The following is a 16,606-nucleotide window of genomic DNA, read 5'->3' as shown; positions in this document are numbered from 1 at the left end:
GAATGCACCTCGCTGAATAAGCGTCAGCAGGAGGAGCAGAGATCAGCCTTATCCCAACATGAGCTTTAGTGGTTAGAGCACTCCTGAAAACCGAGGTGTGAGGGTGTGAGCTCCTTCAGCCTTCCCTGCCAAGGGAGAGCTCACAGTGGTCTGCATACAACAGGAGGGAAGCCACACCACTGCCATTTTGGGTGTTTTCCATGATATTGAACACAGCACTGCCTGTAAGCACCTATGTGGGGAGAAGGGTGAGTGGATTGGGCTTTTTTCAGATTTGGATAAAGGAATTCAGGTTAAAAGTTTTTCTGATAGTTCTGTTATACAAGTGTGTTCCAAGAAAAAGAAATTTTCACAATTTTTACAGCATAAGTGAGCATTTCCTACTATGTGAGCTTTCAGGAGACTGTAAACAACATTCCAGCCGTACTTGTGCTGTGGCTGGATTTGGACTTTCTGAAGCCCTTAAATGCTTTTACAATGTGTGTTTATTTTATGGATGGGAGAAATATCTCACTGAAATATCTCATATTCAACTGGGTGGAACCCCTAAAACACAAGCAGTGAAGTTTTTTGCATGTCCAATGGGTCTGGGGGGATTTGGGTTTCTGAAAACTGGTTTGTGATGTCCCTGTGATCCACCCACTCCTAATCATATGTGCAAAAGAGAAGACTGCGATGCAGTTTACTTACAGGTCTGATTTAGGTCCTTGTTGAATATTAGGCATCAGGTTTGATGAGAATATGGGAAACATTTATGACATCTTAAGAAGCTACTTAGTTGTACTGGCAGAGCTGTTTGCTCAAGACTCAGGCATCTGACAGGGATCTCTGTGGTTTTTCAACTGCTGAGGTGAGCTGAGACCTCCTTTTCTGTGACCTTCCCTATGAGGAAACAAAGATGTGTTTAGAGCATGATATGTACCAAGATGTGTTAGCAATATAATTTAGATATCCATGCCGACCTAAAAGGGATCTTATGTGACTTTTGGGTCACAGTGGTCAGAGAGAAAAGTGCCACCAGAGCTAGAGCTGTGGATGGCTGTCCACAGCATGTTCTGTGAATAAGATGGTATAAAGACAGCATCTATTATTTGCTGGATGCAGCTCTATTGTTTCCTATAATTTCAAATTCCAGTGGAGAACATAGTAGTAAACTCAAGCCTTGGGTTGAAAACATCTTGAAACTGAACACAGCGTTCCCTTTTTATTATATCTAGAGACTTATGTGCATGTGTTACTTCTTGTTGCCAACAGAAGCCTCACACCTGCTCTCAGTAGTGCTGACTTGCTGAGTCTGTGACATAGCAGATAATGTAATTATTTTTATTTTAAAAATAAATGCATGCTAAATATGTGTAAATACAAAGTTTCTGTCTGTCAGGCTTTTCTGTCTGTGGCTGCAAGAATCAGGTTAAGCTGGTCCTGTCAGTCTTGTTAAAAAACCAACCCTCCTTGTCCCATTGCAAACATATTTTGCTCACTGCATCATAAAGTTTTTATAGCATAGGTGGGGATAGTAGGAGAGGAAGACAATGCTGAGATATTAAGTTCCAGGAGACTAGTTTTACCTGTTGAATATAATCTGATGATCAAAAGACTGAACAATAAACATGAAAAGCATATGAATCAACACATTGAATGCTTATTCTTAACATTAATTATATGTGTACCTATGTAATTTGAAAAACGCAGTGTATTGGATTGTGTGAGACTATGAAAAAGAGCATTGCAATGCCTTAAGAATTCCTTTGTCTTCACACTTGTTATTTTTGTCATAGATAACCTGATTTTAGCAGCATTTTTTGAGCATTTGTGTATACAGGCTGTGAGTTTCCTTAGGCTCATTTTTTAGTTAAGGTTCTAAATGAGGAATGTTGTCAGTGATCCTGCTGCAGCTTCATTATATACGATCTCAATTCCTAATGTAAATGGTTGTATTATCATTATTTTGTTAGTGTGAGGCAGAATCAGTGCTCAAGATTGCTGGCCAAGTGCTAGTTCTTTGAGTGGTCTTGGATGGACTTGAAAAGCAGATATGAAGCTCACAGCTGCTCGTGGTAGGTCTTACATTGCTTTCCAAATACCCAACTGATACACATTTCTTGTGATTGATTGCTCCCTCATGCTCAACTTCTGTAGATAAAAGAATATACAAATATTGCTAAATATCCACATTCTCCATGAAGAAAACTCTCCTTCTAATTTGTGTTTTCTCACTTTCTTTTGGAAAAATGTTCAAGTTTGACTCTTCTTTAAGTGGTAAAAGCTGAATCTTTTAAGTTGTTTTATAGGTAATGATACAATTCTGGAAGGTGATGAAAACACCTGGTAAAGTTTTCATCAAGCTCCACTTCTGCTGAAGCCAAGAGGAGTTTTTAGTATTTCAGTACTTTAATACAGCACTTGAACAGGATTAGTGGGTTTAAATTATGTATTATATGTTGCATGCTGTAAGTATTACAAGCCATCAGCAAGGTTTACAGGCTCTCACCAGCTCAAAACTGCTAGTCCCAAGTGTCTTGTTTTTCTCTTATTTTGCTCTGAATCTCCTACCAGGTACTCATAGGTTCCTTCCTGTGTCAGTACCTGAGCACCTACCAGGAACTAGAGATAGTGTGCTACTTCTGTTTTCCTTGCTTGTGTCAGCTGATGTGAGTAGATTGCATGAGATATGTAGATCACTCTTTGGGAGCTTCAGTCTTTAATTAAGTTCAGTATAAATAAATACTGAAGTTGTTTTGTATCACACAAGATCACTCTGATACTGTGCTTCTGGCCGGTAACTTCTCTGTGATGACAAATGTTTGTTTAGGAGTAATGTAGGCAAATGAATTTGTTTGTAATCTAGGAGTAAATAATGAATAATAGACTGACTGCAGTCTTTCACCCTGCTTGACTCCTCAGTTTTGTAGCTCGAGGTCTACTTGTGCTCTACAAGCATTGCATTTAAAGGCAGTATTGGAAAAGGTAGACACTCTAGAAGCAACTCAAGGCTCAGTATTGGAAAAGGCAGAAGCTCTAGAAGCAACTCAAGGCTATGCCTTATGTGAGCAGTGGGAACAGCCTGCTGATGCCTTTGTGCATTCTCAGAGCATTCATGACTTGAACACGGGGGGAAAGGGTCTTAGAAGGTGAAGTCACAAAGTCAATTGTGACTATTGGCTGCTCTAAAGTAGTAGTTATGTTAAGCAAAAACAAGGTGTGCTAACCTGTGAAAAAAAGTTGACATTTTCAGCTGGGGTGCCAGCTTGCCCATCTCCCCTCTCTCTAGCAATTTACAACTCCATTCTCCTATATGTAAAACAGCTGAAATTTGTTGGATTGCTTTAAGACTAGAAGTTGAAATTATAATCTCACCTTGAAGAAAAATCAGTACAGTTGTAGTTTCAAAACCATCAGTGACAGAATAATGGCCTGGAAGAAGTGTCAGGAGAGAAAGAGAACATGATCTGGACCAACAATTTTTACTTAGTCCCAACAACAACTGGGATCATAGCACAATAATCCCAGCCATGATTTTTGTCTGCAATTGCAGACAACTAGTATTGTTTTCCAATTTCTTCCAGCTCCCTGTTCCCATGATAGATGTTAATGGGCCTTTAAAAAGATTTCATAATAGAAGCTCAAGATGGTGGTTGAAATACAACTTTTTGAGTTTTAAAGAGAAGGGGGGAAAAAAATCTTAAACATGACCTCATGTTACATGATACTTTGCTAGTATACACATGAAATTCAAGATCTACAATATATTTAATATTAAAAATATGTTCCAAGTTCTTTTAACTTTCCTGAAAACTAGTGGGAAATGTGGAGATTCCCCCCTTTTTTCAGTATGTGCAGTCAAATATGAAATAGGTATTTGGTTTTCATTGAATGCTTGTTCAGTTTGTGTCTGACACCAAGTCTTTGTCCATTGGTGGTTTGGGGAGTTGTGGGGTCTGAACTCTGAACTGCAATTCCATTCTTCATCAACACAAAATACTTTCAAGGGCCTGAAACATGATGATGAGCCATGCTTGCTCCTCCTTCTCAGTGAACAAATCACAGAAATAGGAGTATGTCACTATAGCTGATGACTAAATTGTAATTATCAAGAGTGTTCAATATTTTTTTCCCTCATATGCTTAGAAAATGATGGCTTTTTATTCTATGAGAACTATAACTCCTTTTTCAGGTGGTGGACCCAAATTCATACAGAGTAGCTGACGTGGAAATATAAGTATACAGATACTCCTGCGCACGTTCCTTATATAATGCACAAATATATTTTGTTTGACAGCACCTTAGTGCAAAAGCATAATGGAAATGACAGCCCTTCCCTGGGGTCAGATCTTTACAGATAGGACAAAGCACAATTTTAGGCTTTGCTAGTAAGGTAGTTTTCCAGAATTTAGTGAATTGTGATGTCTTATTAATACAAAAAGTGTGGAAAAGACCCTTAGGAAACCATAACAGGAATATGCAGAAATTAAACTGAAAAAGATAGATATGTGAGAGGTTTCTCCTGTCTTGTGGGAAAGTATTTAAGCTAAATAACTTTAGCTTAAAGAAATAAATGTTAAGAGGACCTTTATAAATATTTAGAGACTAGTAATGCAGAAATACAGAACCACTAAATCTATTAAATGTTTATACTATAGCAAAGGCCTCTGGCTGACAATAGAGAGCAAATAACATGAGAAAATCTCTCTGACAGCTAGACAGAGAAGCCATTTGCCTCATCTTAGCTTCCATCATAGCTATCTCTGTGCTGACACTGAGAAGAGCAGTGTTTATGGAACCATAGGAAGGAATTGCTGATCCTCAGCCCTCCAGAGGCAGCAGGGATCATGCCACTGGCCCATGCTGCCCTCCCAGCCAGCCCTGATGCCCCAGGTGTCAGGAGGCTGTCTCTAAAAGGCTTTTGTTTACTGGGTTATTGACATTAAAGAGCTGTAGTAACTGGGGCAATTTCCCATGTAAGTGAAACATATGCATTTTTTCCCCCCCAAACAAGATGGCAAGTCTCTGACACTGAGAGATCATCAGGGAGAAGATACCCAAGTGCATCAATGACAGGGTACACAGTGCCCAGAACAGCAGTGGCAAGCACCTGGAAATATTGCTGGCATTATGAAATTCAAGTGCAGGTGCAGATCAGCCTGTTTCTAGTTGCCTGCTTAGATATGGGTTTTGCAGCCTGTCTTTCAGCAAATGTTCACTGGAAACTGTAATCCAGAAATTTGTACATAGCTCATTCCCTTCTTTATCAATATTGAGTAAGGTTTGATGTAGGCAGGACCTTACTAGCCATAGCTGGTGATTACAGTAGCTTGAGGAATGTTCTTGACATGAGACAGTTCTTTATAAAAAGCAGAAAAGGCACATGCATTTTAAAAAAATCAGGTACTTACTTATGAAGCTTTTTTTCCATATGCAACATTCACACAATAGCTAATTCTTTCAGGAACTCAGAATTACCAAGGAAAAATAATTTCTGTTAAGCACTCTCTTCTGGGATTGATTTCCCTATACCGCAAAAAAAGAAAGAGAAATTTTGCACATAGGACCAGAACTCACAGAAGCTAGTTTTCTGAGGAAGGATATTGCAACGTCATCAAAGAGCAGCAGGGTAGTGGTCACCTTCACTGCCAAAGATACTGACATCTCTGACCTCTTAAGCACCACTATGGTTGGACTGGAGGGGAGATTGTGTATTTGTTGCATTTTAGCTTATATTTGTAACATGGGATATAGTGGGAGTTCAGGTGCCTTGCTTCTTTTTCATATTTGACTCCATTTCTTGGTGCACTGTTGGCAAAAGTGAGATCAGAAGAGTTGGTGTTGTCCCTGTCTGAGAACTGATCAGGAAAACTTTAGAGTTTAAGTGTTTGGCCTGAAATCCATGTGGTTGGTATTTGGGTTATGTTTGGACTTCTGTCACTGCTAATGTGCACATGGTGTGAATGGTCCCTGTGGGGCAGGAATTGTCAACATCTTCTTGTGAGTCAACTTCTCCAATTAAACCCCATCTCTCCTTTCTTCCCAGGCACAGCAGGAGCCTCTCAGCAGGGTCTCACAAGGGAGGTTATCAGCACGAGGTTATCCAGGATGCTCCTTGTTGATCAGCTTTGGTTTCTCCATCATCCTTTCCACTGGATTAGTTCATGGGTGCTAGAGCATTTGGGGAGTTTGTGTAACGGGGGTATAATACTTGCTGTTGATACTTTGGACCCCAGCTTGTATCAAGACCAAATTACACAGGGATGAGGCTGCTTGCGATGAGACCATAGCTGAAACATACTTGTCTACCCTGATCAGGGTTTAGCTTTGGATCAGCAATGACAGCCCATTATGCAGTATTTTCTTCTGATGGGCAATTTTAAGTGCTTTGTATACATTATTCTTAATTGCATTCAGACAATGTGTCCATTGCTGCTGCACTAAAGCAAAACAGCTCCAAAATACGACTGATGCTGGAAGTGAGGTTGAGAAAGCACTACTGGAACTGAGCAGGGGAGGGTTTCTGCTCTGTTTATTTGTGTTGGGCCTGGCTCACAACCACTGTGACTTTTCAGATTCACTTTTTTGCCCTGTTTCATGCCCAGGCAGAGACTGTGAAATGACACAGAAAGCAGGGCACTTTTAAGAACAAATGCATTATAAATCATAGAATCATAGAATGGTTTGTGTTGGGAGGAACTGTAAAGATCATCTAGTTCCAGTCCCCCTACCATGGGCAAATACATACATATAATTTTTTACCTGTGGAATTGCTTTATTTAGATCACTAGAAGAGAGGTGAATAAATCTATGCAGTTGTCCTTGCTTATGTTTTGGCTCTACATTTTTTCCCTATGTCAGCCTGGGTAATTGAAATCCTTGAGGTCAATCCTATTTTCAATCCCTCCTTTGCGATGCTGCAAGGAGAACTCTCTTTTCAAACCACTGTTTTAATTTGAATTTCAAATGACATGGATATATTTCTGTTGGCCTTGAGTTTAGCTGAAGATTGTTTTTACAAATGGTAGGACCAAGTTAAGGGAGCCCCAGGGTTTTGCATCTCTTTGCTCTGGCTCTTGGGATGTGCTCCTCCTGAAGCCTAGAGTGCAGTCTCCCTTGAGTGTGAAACAGGGTGCAGGGCAAAGATTGCCCTGTGGCTGCCAGTGTTGATACCAGCCAGTATTGCAGCCCTGGGTAAATTCAGCAGCCACCACTGCTCTCCCACCACCCAGTGGTTAGCTCATATGGCCAGAATTTCAGACAGTAGATATCTGCTTCATAAAAGAGGCTGTGCAAACAGAAGAAACTATTTTCTCCGTTTCCTGTATACACCTAGTGACACTATAACGGCACAAACTGCACAACACACATTATTCATGTCTGTTTATTTCTCTGGGGTTTGGCCTTCAAATTGTTTCTGTATCATACGGCTGCATGGATGTACTTGCTGTCCAGCACAACTTAGAAGGAACATAAATCTGTAGTTCACCTTGGCCTGCAGACAGTGTTGCTTTCACTTTCTGACTGGCCATGTTAATCAGTTATCCCACTCTTGCAGCTGCAAATCAGGAATTGTGATTAATATTCACAATGAGAGAGCTAATTACTACTGGCATGTAGCTGTTTTATGTTTCTCTCTTTTCTGGGAGCCAAATCCAACCATATGGAAAAATGTAGCTTAGACACTATAAATATGATTCCACTTAGACAGTCGTCTCTTATGTTTTCTGTTATCACAGCGGTGTCAGCACAAGCAAAACAATGAAAGCGAAGAGATGCTGTTGCAAATTTTATTACAAGTTTGAGGTCTTGGGACTTTTTTTTTCTTCTTCAAGGACACTGTGTTAATCTGAAGAAAGAGGGCTTGATTTGTGTTCATTTATGTCTGCCACAATTATTTAAGAAATAGCTTCAGTGATCATACTTGAAGAGCTCTGTTTCTTCTTTAACTATTTCTGGCAGAGCTAGAAAGATATGCTTTGTGCTTTGTATCATGACAACTTGTCTTCTCCAATAAGCCACATCTTAAACTGTGTCAGTCCTCTCCACATTCAAAGTAGATGTCTTCTGTTCATTGCTGTTGGAATGAAGCTGTTGACTGTGCGTCTGCAGTGCAGCCAGCAGCAGCAAGTGAGGATTTCCACAGAAAGTGAAGGCTGTAGCAGCAAAGTGCAGATGGGCACCAGGCAGTGGTTGAATCCAAGTAGCTAGGAACGTTTGGGCAGAGCCATTTTTGACCTTCATCTTGATCTTCATAGAACCTGCCAAATAAAAGAAAATCTGCATTTACGTACCCATTCACAAGGCTGGTGCTCTAGTATCAGCCACTGAAACTTTACTGACATGAGAAAGACACAGGCAAATGAAATAAAATGGGGAGGAGTAGGAATATGTCTTATCATATTCTGAATCTTTGCAGGATTGTTGTAAAGCAGAGATTGTCTTCTGAGAACAGCTAACAGTTCTCCCCAAAGCCACTTCTTTGTGTTCACTTTATTGTGTTGGGTCTTTAGACAGTTTTTTAACTATTTTGTCAAGCATTCATAGGCTGGATTAGCAAATGTAACCTTACTGCAAGAGGGAGATATCAAGGATGGGTTTCCAAAACACTCTGTTGAAGAAGGTTAGGTGAGTAGCACGAGGGAAAGGCCTTTGTGCTTCTGCTTCCTATGAAATCTAAAGGAGAGCATCCTGCCATGGTTTAGGGTTCTGGAAAGAAATAGAAAAATACCTGCTGCAGTGGTGGCAGGAGAGCTTTTCCTTTGTGTTTTACATGAATATTGTTGTAGTCTTGCCTTGCAATAGGTGCCTCAGATAGCTTTTCATTGGTCTTTTGAAGTAGTTGACCAACCTTCTCTTCCATAAGAGCATTTTCTTCTGAGATGCCTCATTTTGCTTGTGAGAGGTTTCAGAAATCACTCCTGTTACAGACATTCCTATCCAAGCCTTAAAGCATATACACAGCCCTTACACAGTTGCATCAATAGGACACAGTTTGGTTTTAGTATTTTTCCCCTCTTTAAGATGAAACTTGTCAGAAACGAAGTAAATGATGGTAAAACATAATTTAGTGCCAAAAAAGGGTTCTAATTCAATTGTCTCATCAAAAGTCAATACCATGACAGAAATTAAACTGCTGCTCTGAAGCTGATACAGAGAGCTCAATGACATCTCCTCATATCATCTTTCTGTCTCAGGAACTGCTTCCAAAATCCTTTCTCTTCTAAAGCTTCTGTTCAGTGTACTACTTCTTTTTGTGACACTTAACCCACTGGCGTTGTGTACTGTATGTATTATGCATTGCCTTTTGTGCATGCCATATATTACAAAGAGCTTTCTATCCCTAAGGGTTTCTGCAGCTATTTCTGTGAGTTTGTCCTACAGGGCACTTCCATGAAAGTCATCAGTTAGCCTTTGCTATAAAGAAAGACATAATAGTAACTGAAAGTAGGCCAAGCTCATTAGATTATGATTAAAAGACAGATTTATTTTTCTTTTTATGCACTGAATGTGGTTCTAGTGGGTGGGCAATGGGCAGAAGTGGTGCTGGAGAAGTCACAGGTGATGTGTCCTTGGTCACTCTGTCTTTTCAGTTATTTTATAGCTTTAATTGAATACTGACTCATGAAGATTACAGTGACCTTTAATTTCATTCAAGTGACTTTCTTTCATGAGTCTTAAAAAAGAAATGCCATGCATGGTCCTGCCTTTGCTGTCTAGGATGAATCTAGAGCAGATAGCTGGAAGCATAACTAAGTTTGTTTATTTGTCCCTTACAATGCTGTATCTTCAGCTCTTTTGGGAACATGTATTTCTTCACTAGAAACAGAGGATTTTCCCCCAGAAGTATTTTAGAACCTGCCCTGAGGTCCCCAAGCTGGTGAAGTCCCAGGCTGGCCCAAGGACCTTGGCATGAGGACCTGGACCCTGTCCCTTGGTGGGAGCTCCTCACTCCCTCCTGGACTCTGGTGAGGCTGCAGGGTCAGTGAGACCCCCCTATCCCCACTTGCACCTCTTCCTCTGTCAAGGCAATGACCTGCCTATTTTAGTGTCTCAGTTGAGCTGGAATAGCAGAGTTGGTAACTTCATCTCCATGGCTGAATTTGAAACCAATTCATCAGATGCAGTTTGAGTAGTAAATGATCAGTACAGGCCTGTGTGGGGCCTGGATTCCTGCAGCCCCCAGGTGTTCAGCTCCTACCTGCAGCTCTCCCTTTATTGATTGCTGTGGTCTCTACAGACCACAGTGCTGTCCTCCACATGTGACCGCCTTGGTGACTGGGAGAGTTTTTCAGGAGGCAGGACTGGGTTAGGTGTCTTTTTTTTCACCAGCAGACCCAGAGAAGCTGTCAGGCCCCATCCTGCTCTCCTTTGTCGACCAGAGGCAAGTAGGAAATTACAGACTGTAGCCTCTGGCTTAATTAGCCTCCTGCTATTCTTGTCCTCTTGCATCCACAGTAACTAGTTATACACATAAGACTACACACAAGACCGAAGCTCTCTATTTTTCCTTGACCAGCAGTAGTCTTCCCATGTAAGGTGGTAACTCACCTCCTTTGAAGCACACACTGGCATTTTTCCCTCTTGTTAATCATCCACATTCACATGATCATCACAGTTTGTACTCCAAGTGATTCCTTGAAATCAGATAATTTCTATAAGTACGTAGCATTTAAATGCACCTTGCTATCATGTCTCTCTTTCTCTCCCTTCTCCTTAGATGTAAAGGAGCATCCCACTATGGCCTTACCAAGGAACGGAAGAGGCGTTCCCAAGACTGCTCTCCAGACCATGGCTCCAGCTTAGCAGTAGCTGCCCTGGGCCCTGAGCTCTCAGCAGCTGCGGCCATCGCCTTAATGACAGATGAGCCAGGGCTGGTGAACCCGGCCTTCAGCCCCACCTCAGATGACAGCCAGCTGGGCAGCAGCCCCGGAGACCTGCACCGCAGCAACCGGAACAGAAGTAAGAGCCAAAAATGATGGCTTCAGAGCCTGCTAGCCCCTTTCAACATTCACCTTTCTGTTAAATATATGTCACTGGAGGATTTAAAAAAAAAGAAATAAAAAGGGAGGGGGAAGCAAAAGCTCTCATTTTACATGATTTATCTAATTGTACACTCAATGACTCAATAGATTTGAGGTGAAAGAGAAAATGGGTTGGCCAGGGGCAGCATCAAGCTAAAGATGGTCTACCTGCACACACATAGACTGCAAATCTTCAGAAAGATTATTTAGGCAAGTCTTATCAGTTGGAAAATTAAATGTTATGTGTGGTGGGCTGGGGAGATGGTGTAGCTGGATAATGTGTCTTCATTAATGCTTGGTGGCCCAAGTAACCCCCACAGACATGGACACCTACCCAAAATCCTATTGGGAACTGTGTTTGGCAGTTGCCAGGTATTTTCAGGAAAAAAAAAACCAAACCCTTAAGAATTGCCTTAGGACCTTGGGGAACATCTGCCAGCTTCTTGGGAAGGTGTAGCTTGAACGAGCTGGGCCTGCTGAAAAACAACAGTCAGGGACAAGCTGCATCAGGAAATTTTGCTTTGATCTTTCACCTTGTGACACTGCACCTGTCTCTGATGAGTGTCATATTTGAAAAACATGGCCTGGCCAAAGGCAGACTCAGAAGTGTTGATGGTGAGTTCAAAGCATGTATTTGAGGATTCTGAAGCTAAAATGGAAAGCCCACCTTGTGTGCCACCAGTTGCATGTTGGGAAAATGGATTAAGGGATAAGAAAGACTAGGAAATGAGAAGCACTATCCTTTTGTTGTGCCAGGGTTTGGAGAGGTGAGGAAAGGAAGAGTGCAAGAAGAGAGCACCAGAATCTCAATAAATTCTGTCAGTTTTATTGAGTGTAGAGGCCACAGTCTGGTTTGAGGGAATGTTGCATTATTAGATTACAATGTTTGGCTAGCATGCAGAGCTGGAACAGACAGAACAGCAACAGCCATGAAGATATCTTTAGCAGGATGGAAAAGAATGACATGTTTTGAAAGTATTATGACTTTTCTTTTGTATTGCCTTACCCTCAGATTGCCTCAGAATATGTGGGTTTTTTGATCCCTTCCACCTGATAATATTTGAATTTTTTGTCATGAAATAGTTAGCAATCGTTGATGGCTCGTTGGAAGCATTGTATGGTTTTGAGGCAATAGTAGTAGTAGTGGAGATTTTTTCAGCAAGAGTTTTTAATGACTTCCAGCTTTTTTTGGTCAAACATTTTATATGTATTTTTCACAGGATTGCTGCTGATTCTGTCATGATGGAGGATTATTCTTTCCAAGGCTACCACACTCACAGGAGATTTCTCCATGTGGTTTGCCATACAGACAGGAAGGTGGCAATTCAAGGGTGTGGGACTGAGGTAGGGTGATTGTACCCAGATTCAGGTGGGTGCAGCCTTGAAGTATAAGCAGGACTCAGGCAAAGGTGAAGTACAGGCAGCCTTGCTGATGATGTTACACCCCATCATATGCCGAGGGCTGCAGAAATGCTGTGGTTCTGGACCAGAAATGTTGAACTGTATTGATTTGTTTTCTTCCTGCTGTTGCAGCTCGACATTTTGAACGTTCCACTATAAGAAGCAGATCTTTTAAAAAAATAAACAAGGCATTCAGTGTTCTTCGAAGGACTAAAAGTGGAAGTGCCGTTTCCAACCCGCCTGACCGGGAAAGGGAGACTGTTGGAAACTCTGCTGCTGGAGAGGAAGGTAATGTTTTGTTCATCTTATGTTATCACTTAAAATGGGGTAGGGGACCCTATCCATGTGGGAACTGGATATCCATGGCTGACATGCCTTTCATGTGGTGGGCTGTCCGTGATTAAAACAAACAAACCAGAAAATGCAATCTTTCCTTCTTTTCTTCTTTCAAAAGATGTTACTGACTGGCAGGCAAGAATGTTGCTGAGGTGTGTGGGACCTCACGTAGGGCTGTTCTGGTAACAGCCTGGATGCTACAGCCAGCCCAGTATCTAGCCCACAGGATGTGGGATCTGGGTGTCTGGGATCTATTACTGGAGCTGTCATTGATTTGCTCTGTAATTTTGTTCAAGTCTCTTCATCGGCATGTGCCTGTCCCCCTAAAGCAAATGGATCACAATAATCATACTTCGGAGGAACTTAATGAGTTTTGGCTAATGCTTATGAAGCACTGGAAATTCCCAGTGGGAGGATGGTATGAAAGTGTAAAGTACTGTAATTATTCCAGCATTTCTGTGGGATCCTTTATTACCTCAGCCAGGCAGGTGATGAAGTAAGAATGTTCCACTCTTAAACAGCAGGGAGAGGCAAGTTTTTCTGATGAATGTCAGGGATGGGGGGTCTAGCAGGTAGTAACACTTAACATGTGGCGTTCTCAAAGCAATAAGCAAATGTTACTAATCAGTTTGGTCCATAATTATGAAACTAACACTGGCATTCATGCATCAAGAGGAAGTGATGATGGAGTGGGAATCAATGTCTTAAGGTCTTCACTGAGCTTATTATTCCTTTGCTTGATTCCTAAGCACCTCATGTCTCTTCCCGGATCAAACGTCCAGGATGTAGGCTTTAGGAATACAAAATATCCGACTTCCTTTGCTCTGTATTCAAGTTCTCACTGAAGCCCACACAAATTAAGGACAAAAGGCTGCCAAATACTACTTTCAGGCATCATTGTGATGCCATTGTGAATAGTGGTGAATCAGAGAACCATGTTCAATATTATTCTGCTTTATTTGCTTATTCCTTCAGGAGAGTTTCACTATGTTGCTGTGTTCTTGGTACTAGCTCTCCTACTTCACATATTTGCTGATACAGCCGAAATAAAACCGGGTAATTCAAAATTGTGAACCTTTTCCATAAAAGGAATGTGAATATACTCCTTGACCTGGAAGCATCATTAATAATTTTACTTTATTTTTAATAATTTGTAATAATTTTTATTAAATAGAATTTTGTTATTTTTCCCCAAGTAAAATATTGCAAGTAAGTTGTATATATCTCTGTTTGAGCAGGCAGATATATTTCTCATTCTGCAACTTTTCAATCCACTGTAAGCAAAAGCTTGCCTTTTTTCAGAATGAGTGAAACTGTCCTCAAGTTCATATTTTTCAAAAGGCATCTCTTCAGGATGAGATACAGACTGCTTTCTACCTAGACATATAGCTGACATTAGTTGGAGTTCCACTGAAATCTTGTCTTCATGTCCAGAGTGTGCAGATGATCTGGATGTTAACAGCACCTATCCAGTAGCCCAGTGCAGTCCAGATGTTAGCAGAAAGGTGTGAAGATGGCACTGGCCTTTACATTTCCAGCAAAAGAAAAGCATTGTTGTTTCTATAAGGGGTGTATAATGGCAATCACCCCACGGCCCCAGTGACAGTGTCAAGATTGTCATTCTCTCCTTGGCTCTGCTTGTGGTTTCATTCCTCTGCTACAAGCATTCCTGTGAAATTCCAAGCGTATTCTGCTGCACTGGAAAGACCAGGTAGGCGTGTAATTACTTAATAAGCAGTTACTCTTAAGTATGAGATCACAGAAGCTGGGTACCTAAATTACTTTATTAATTATGTTTGCAAAGAATGCATTTTGATTACACAGTTCTGGAATTTGATCTTAAAAAAAATGCAAGCAAGTAACTTGCAGCAATACAAACACAACTTGAACAAAGATTTCTATTCAGTCCTTTGCAACAGGTGCTTTGTGTAATGGCATCTCAAAGCCTTTCTCTGTTTCTTCTTGTTGGAGGAGGAAATGAATGTACTTCTTTCTGTAGTAGTTATCATTATCCTGCCAGCTGGAGGCTGGTTTTCCAGTTCTGTATGTTTTCTTCTTTTATTTATTTTTTTTAATCCTCAGCTGCTCTGAGCAGTCTGCAGCTAGACTTCTGATTAGAGCTGTTGGTCAGTCTTTAGGGATAGCTGCTGTATGCTCTGCCCTGTGCTCACTAAAGGTCTTACCTACTGAAGAAAAGGGAGCCCCACATGTCTGTCTCACCATTGCCATGCCACTCTCCTGAGAATGGAGGTGCTCCTGTGGGGGTGAATGAGGTGGTTCCTGACTTCAGAGGTCCTCACACCCAGTGGGAAAGCTGCTGCTGCCTTGCCCAAATTTTCACAGCTTCGTGTCTGGGACCATCTAAGAACAAAACTCAGACATGCCTCATTGCTCCAGGAGATTGGACAGGACCTCACCAACTCTCTGGTGACTCCTTTCCTCACCGGGTTTAATCAGTGTATGAGCATAATAAAGCTGAGGCTATGCTAGCCTCACAGTGAGCACAGTGATATAACCCCTTCTTGCTGATAACCTCTTCTTGATAAAGGAGCTGTAAGATCCTCTGGCAAAGCTCAATGTATAATTAATCTGACTCCTGTTTTCAGAATTCCCCCGTCTTAGTTCACATGTCTCTGTTTAATCTGTGTTTTGCCTGTATTTTGGTCAAAGGAGCTCTGAGAATGAACACCACAACAAGTACCTATGTATTAGCCTTCAGCAACCCTTCATGCAGAGTGTGTAGGTGCCTTTAATCTGAAGCTGCTATGTTTGTTGAGCCAGTGCTCGGTTGCAATATGACTGTGAAGGTGCAAGACAAAATAATAGTTTCTGATGTGGGAGAAAAAATATTCAAATTCTTCTTAACTTGAAGCTGAATCCAGTACTGGTTTTGGAAAATTTGTTGACACCCAGGGACATTGTAAAATACGACGTATAAATCAAATATGTTTCTGTTATAATTACAGCAGAGAAATAGCTACAGTGGAATGTTATCTTATACCTGGAGCTGGTAGCCATCCTGCACTGTGGAGATTACTCCATGATTTACGTTTTTATCCTGTGGTTTGATTTGTTTAAATAATGTTATATGTGCTCATTTTGGATTTAAATGATTCAGGCTTGCTTTGTTTCTCTGTTGAAATGTTTTTGTGATATTTTCAGTAGAGAATTGTGAAATGTCCAAACCAAAGAAAATGTTAGAGGTGAATGAAGAGTACAAACACCAACAAGAAAATATTTGGGGGAAGGAGGTGTTAAGATTTTCTCATTTTTAATACTTTGTTATTTGTAAAATACCATGCAAAGAAATATTTTTGTGTAGTCTGCACATGAGTGTAGTCAGCATTCATGCTTGTGATATTTATCCGAGAGCAATTTCATTAACAGCTTTTACAGCTACAAATAGCTTTCCAGGTCTGAAGTAGAAGTTCAGAAAGTTTAAAATAAGGAGTTTCATTCTGAGATGTGAGGGAAGGTGTCAGGGACATGCTTACAGCACTGATGAATTTAAGACGTAATATCTTCTGACTAGATCTACTAGTGTAAATGACCTTGACAATCTACTTAAATGATACAATATCTCCAAGCAAAGACTGCTGGAGCTTTGCTATGCTTATTTGTATCACTGTGCTCCTAGTTTGGCTTTACACCTTAAATTCAGTTCCAAGAAAGACTATAGATATATATACTCTTTACTCAAACTGATCTACAAATATGAGTTTTAAACTAGCTAATGTTTTAGGAGGAAAGAATTTGTAGGTACAACTGAAAAAAGCTCCATACAGTTTTACATTAAAAGAGCTGTGTTTCTGACTTTCAAAAACATTCACTGATTTAATTTTGCAGTCAAGCCATTGTAAAAG

General features: G+C 40.8%; 1 protein-coding gene across 11 annotated transcripts in view; it reads left to right on the top strand.

The window, feature by feature from the left end:
• Positions 1–16,606, top strand: part of LNX1 (ligand of numb-protein X 1) — a 122,481-nt gene that overhangs the window by 76,902 nt on the left and 28,973 nt on the right. For 9 of the 11 annotated variants that reach the window (XM_017744393.1, XM_017744390.1, XM_017744394.1 and 6 more), the window contains 2 exons: positions 10,703–10,944; positions 12,540–12,695. In XM_017744393.1, coding sequence (XP_017599882.1) covers positions 10,703–10,944; positions 12,540–12,695 — 398 coding nt within the window. Of the gene's footprint in view, positions 1–128; positions 249–10,702; positions 10,945–12,539; positions 12,696–16,606 lie in introns of those variants that run through there. The other 2 variants (XM_017744398.1, XM_017744397.1) reach the window with 2 other exon arrangements.

This window comes from Corvus brachyrhynchos, unplaced genomic scaffold (assembly GCF_000691975.1).
Source record: "Corvus brachyrhynchos isolate BGI_N302 unplaced genomic scaffold, ASM69197v1 scaffold17, whole genome shotgun sequence".
In the NCBI taxonomy this organism is placed as follows: Eukaryota; Metazoa; Chordata; class Aves; order Passeriformes; family Corvidae; genus Corvus; species Corvus brachyrhynchos.
Note: the sequence above shows the minus strand (reverse complement) of the source record. Positions and strands in the feature narration are given on the sequence as shown.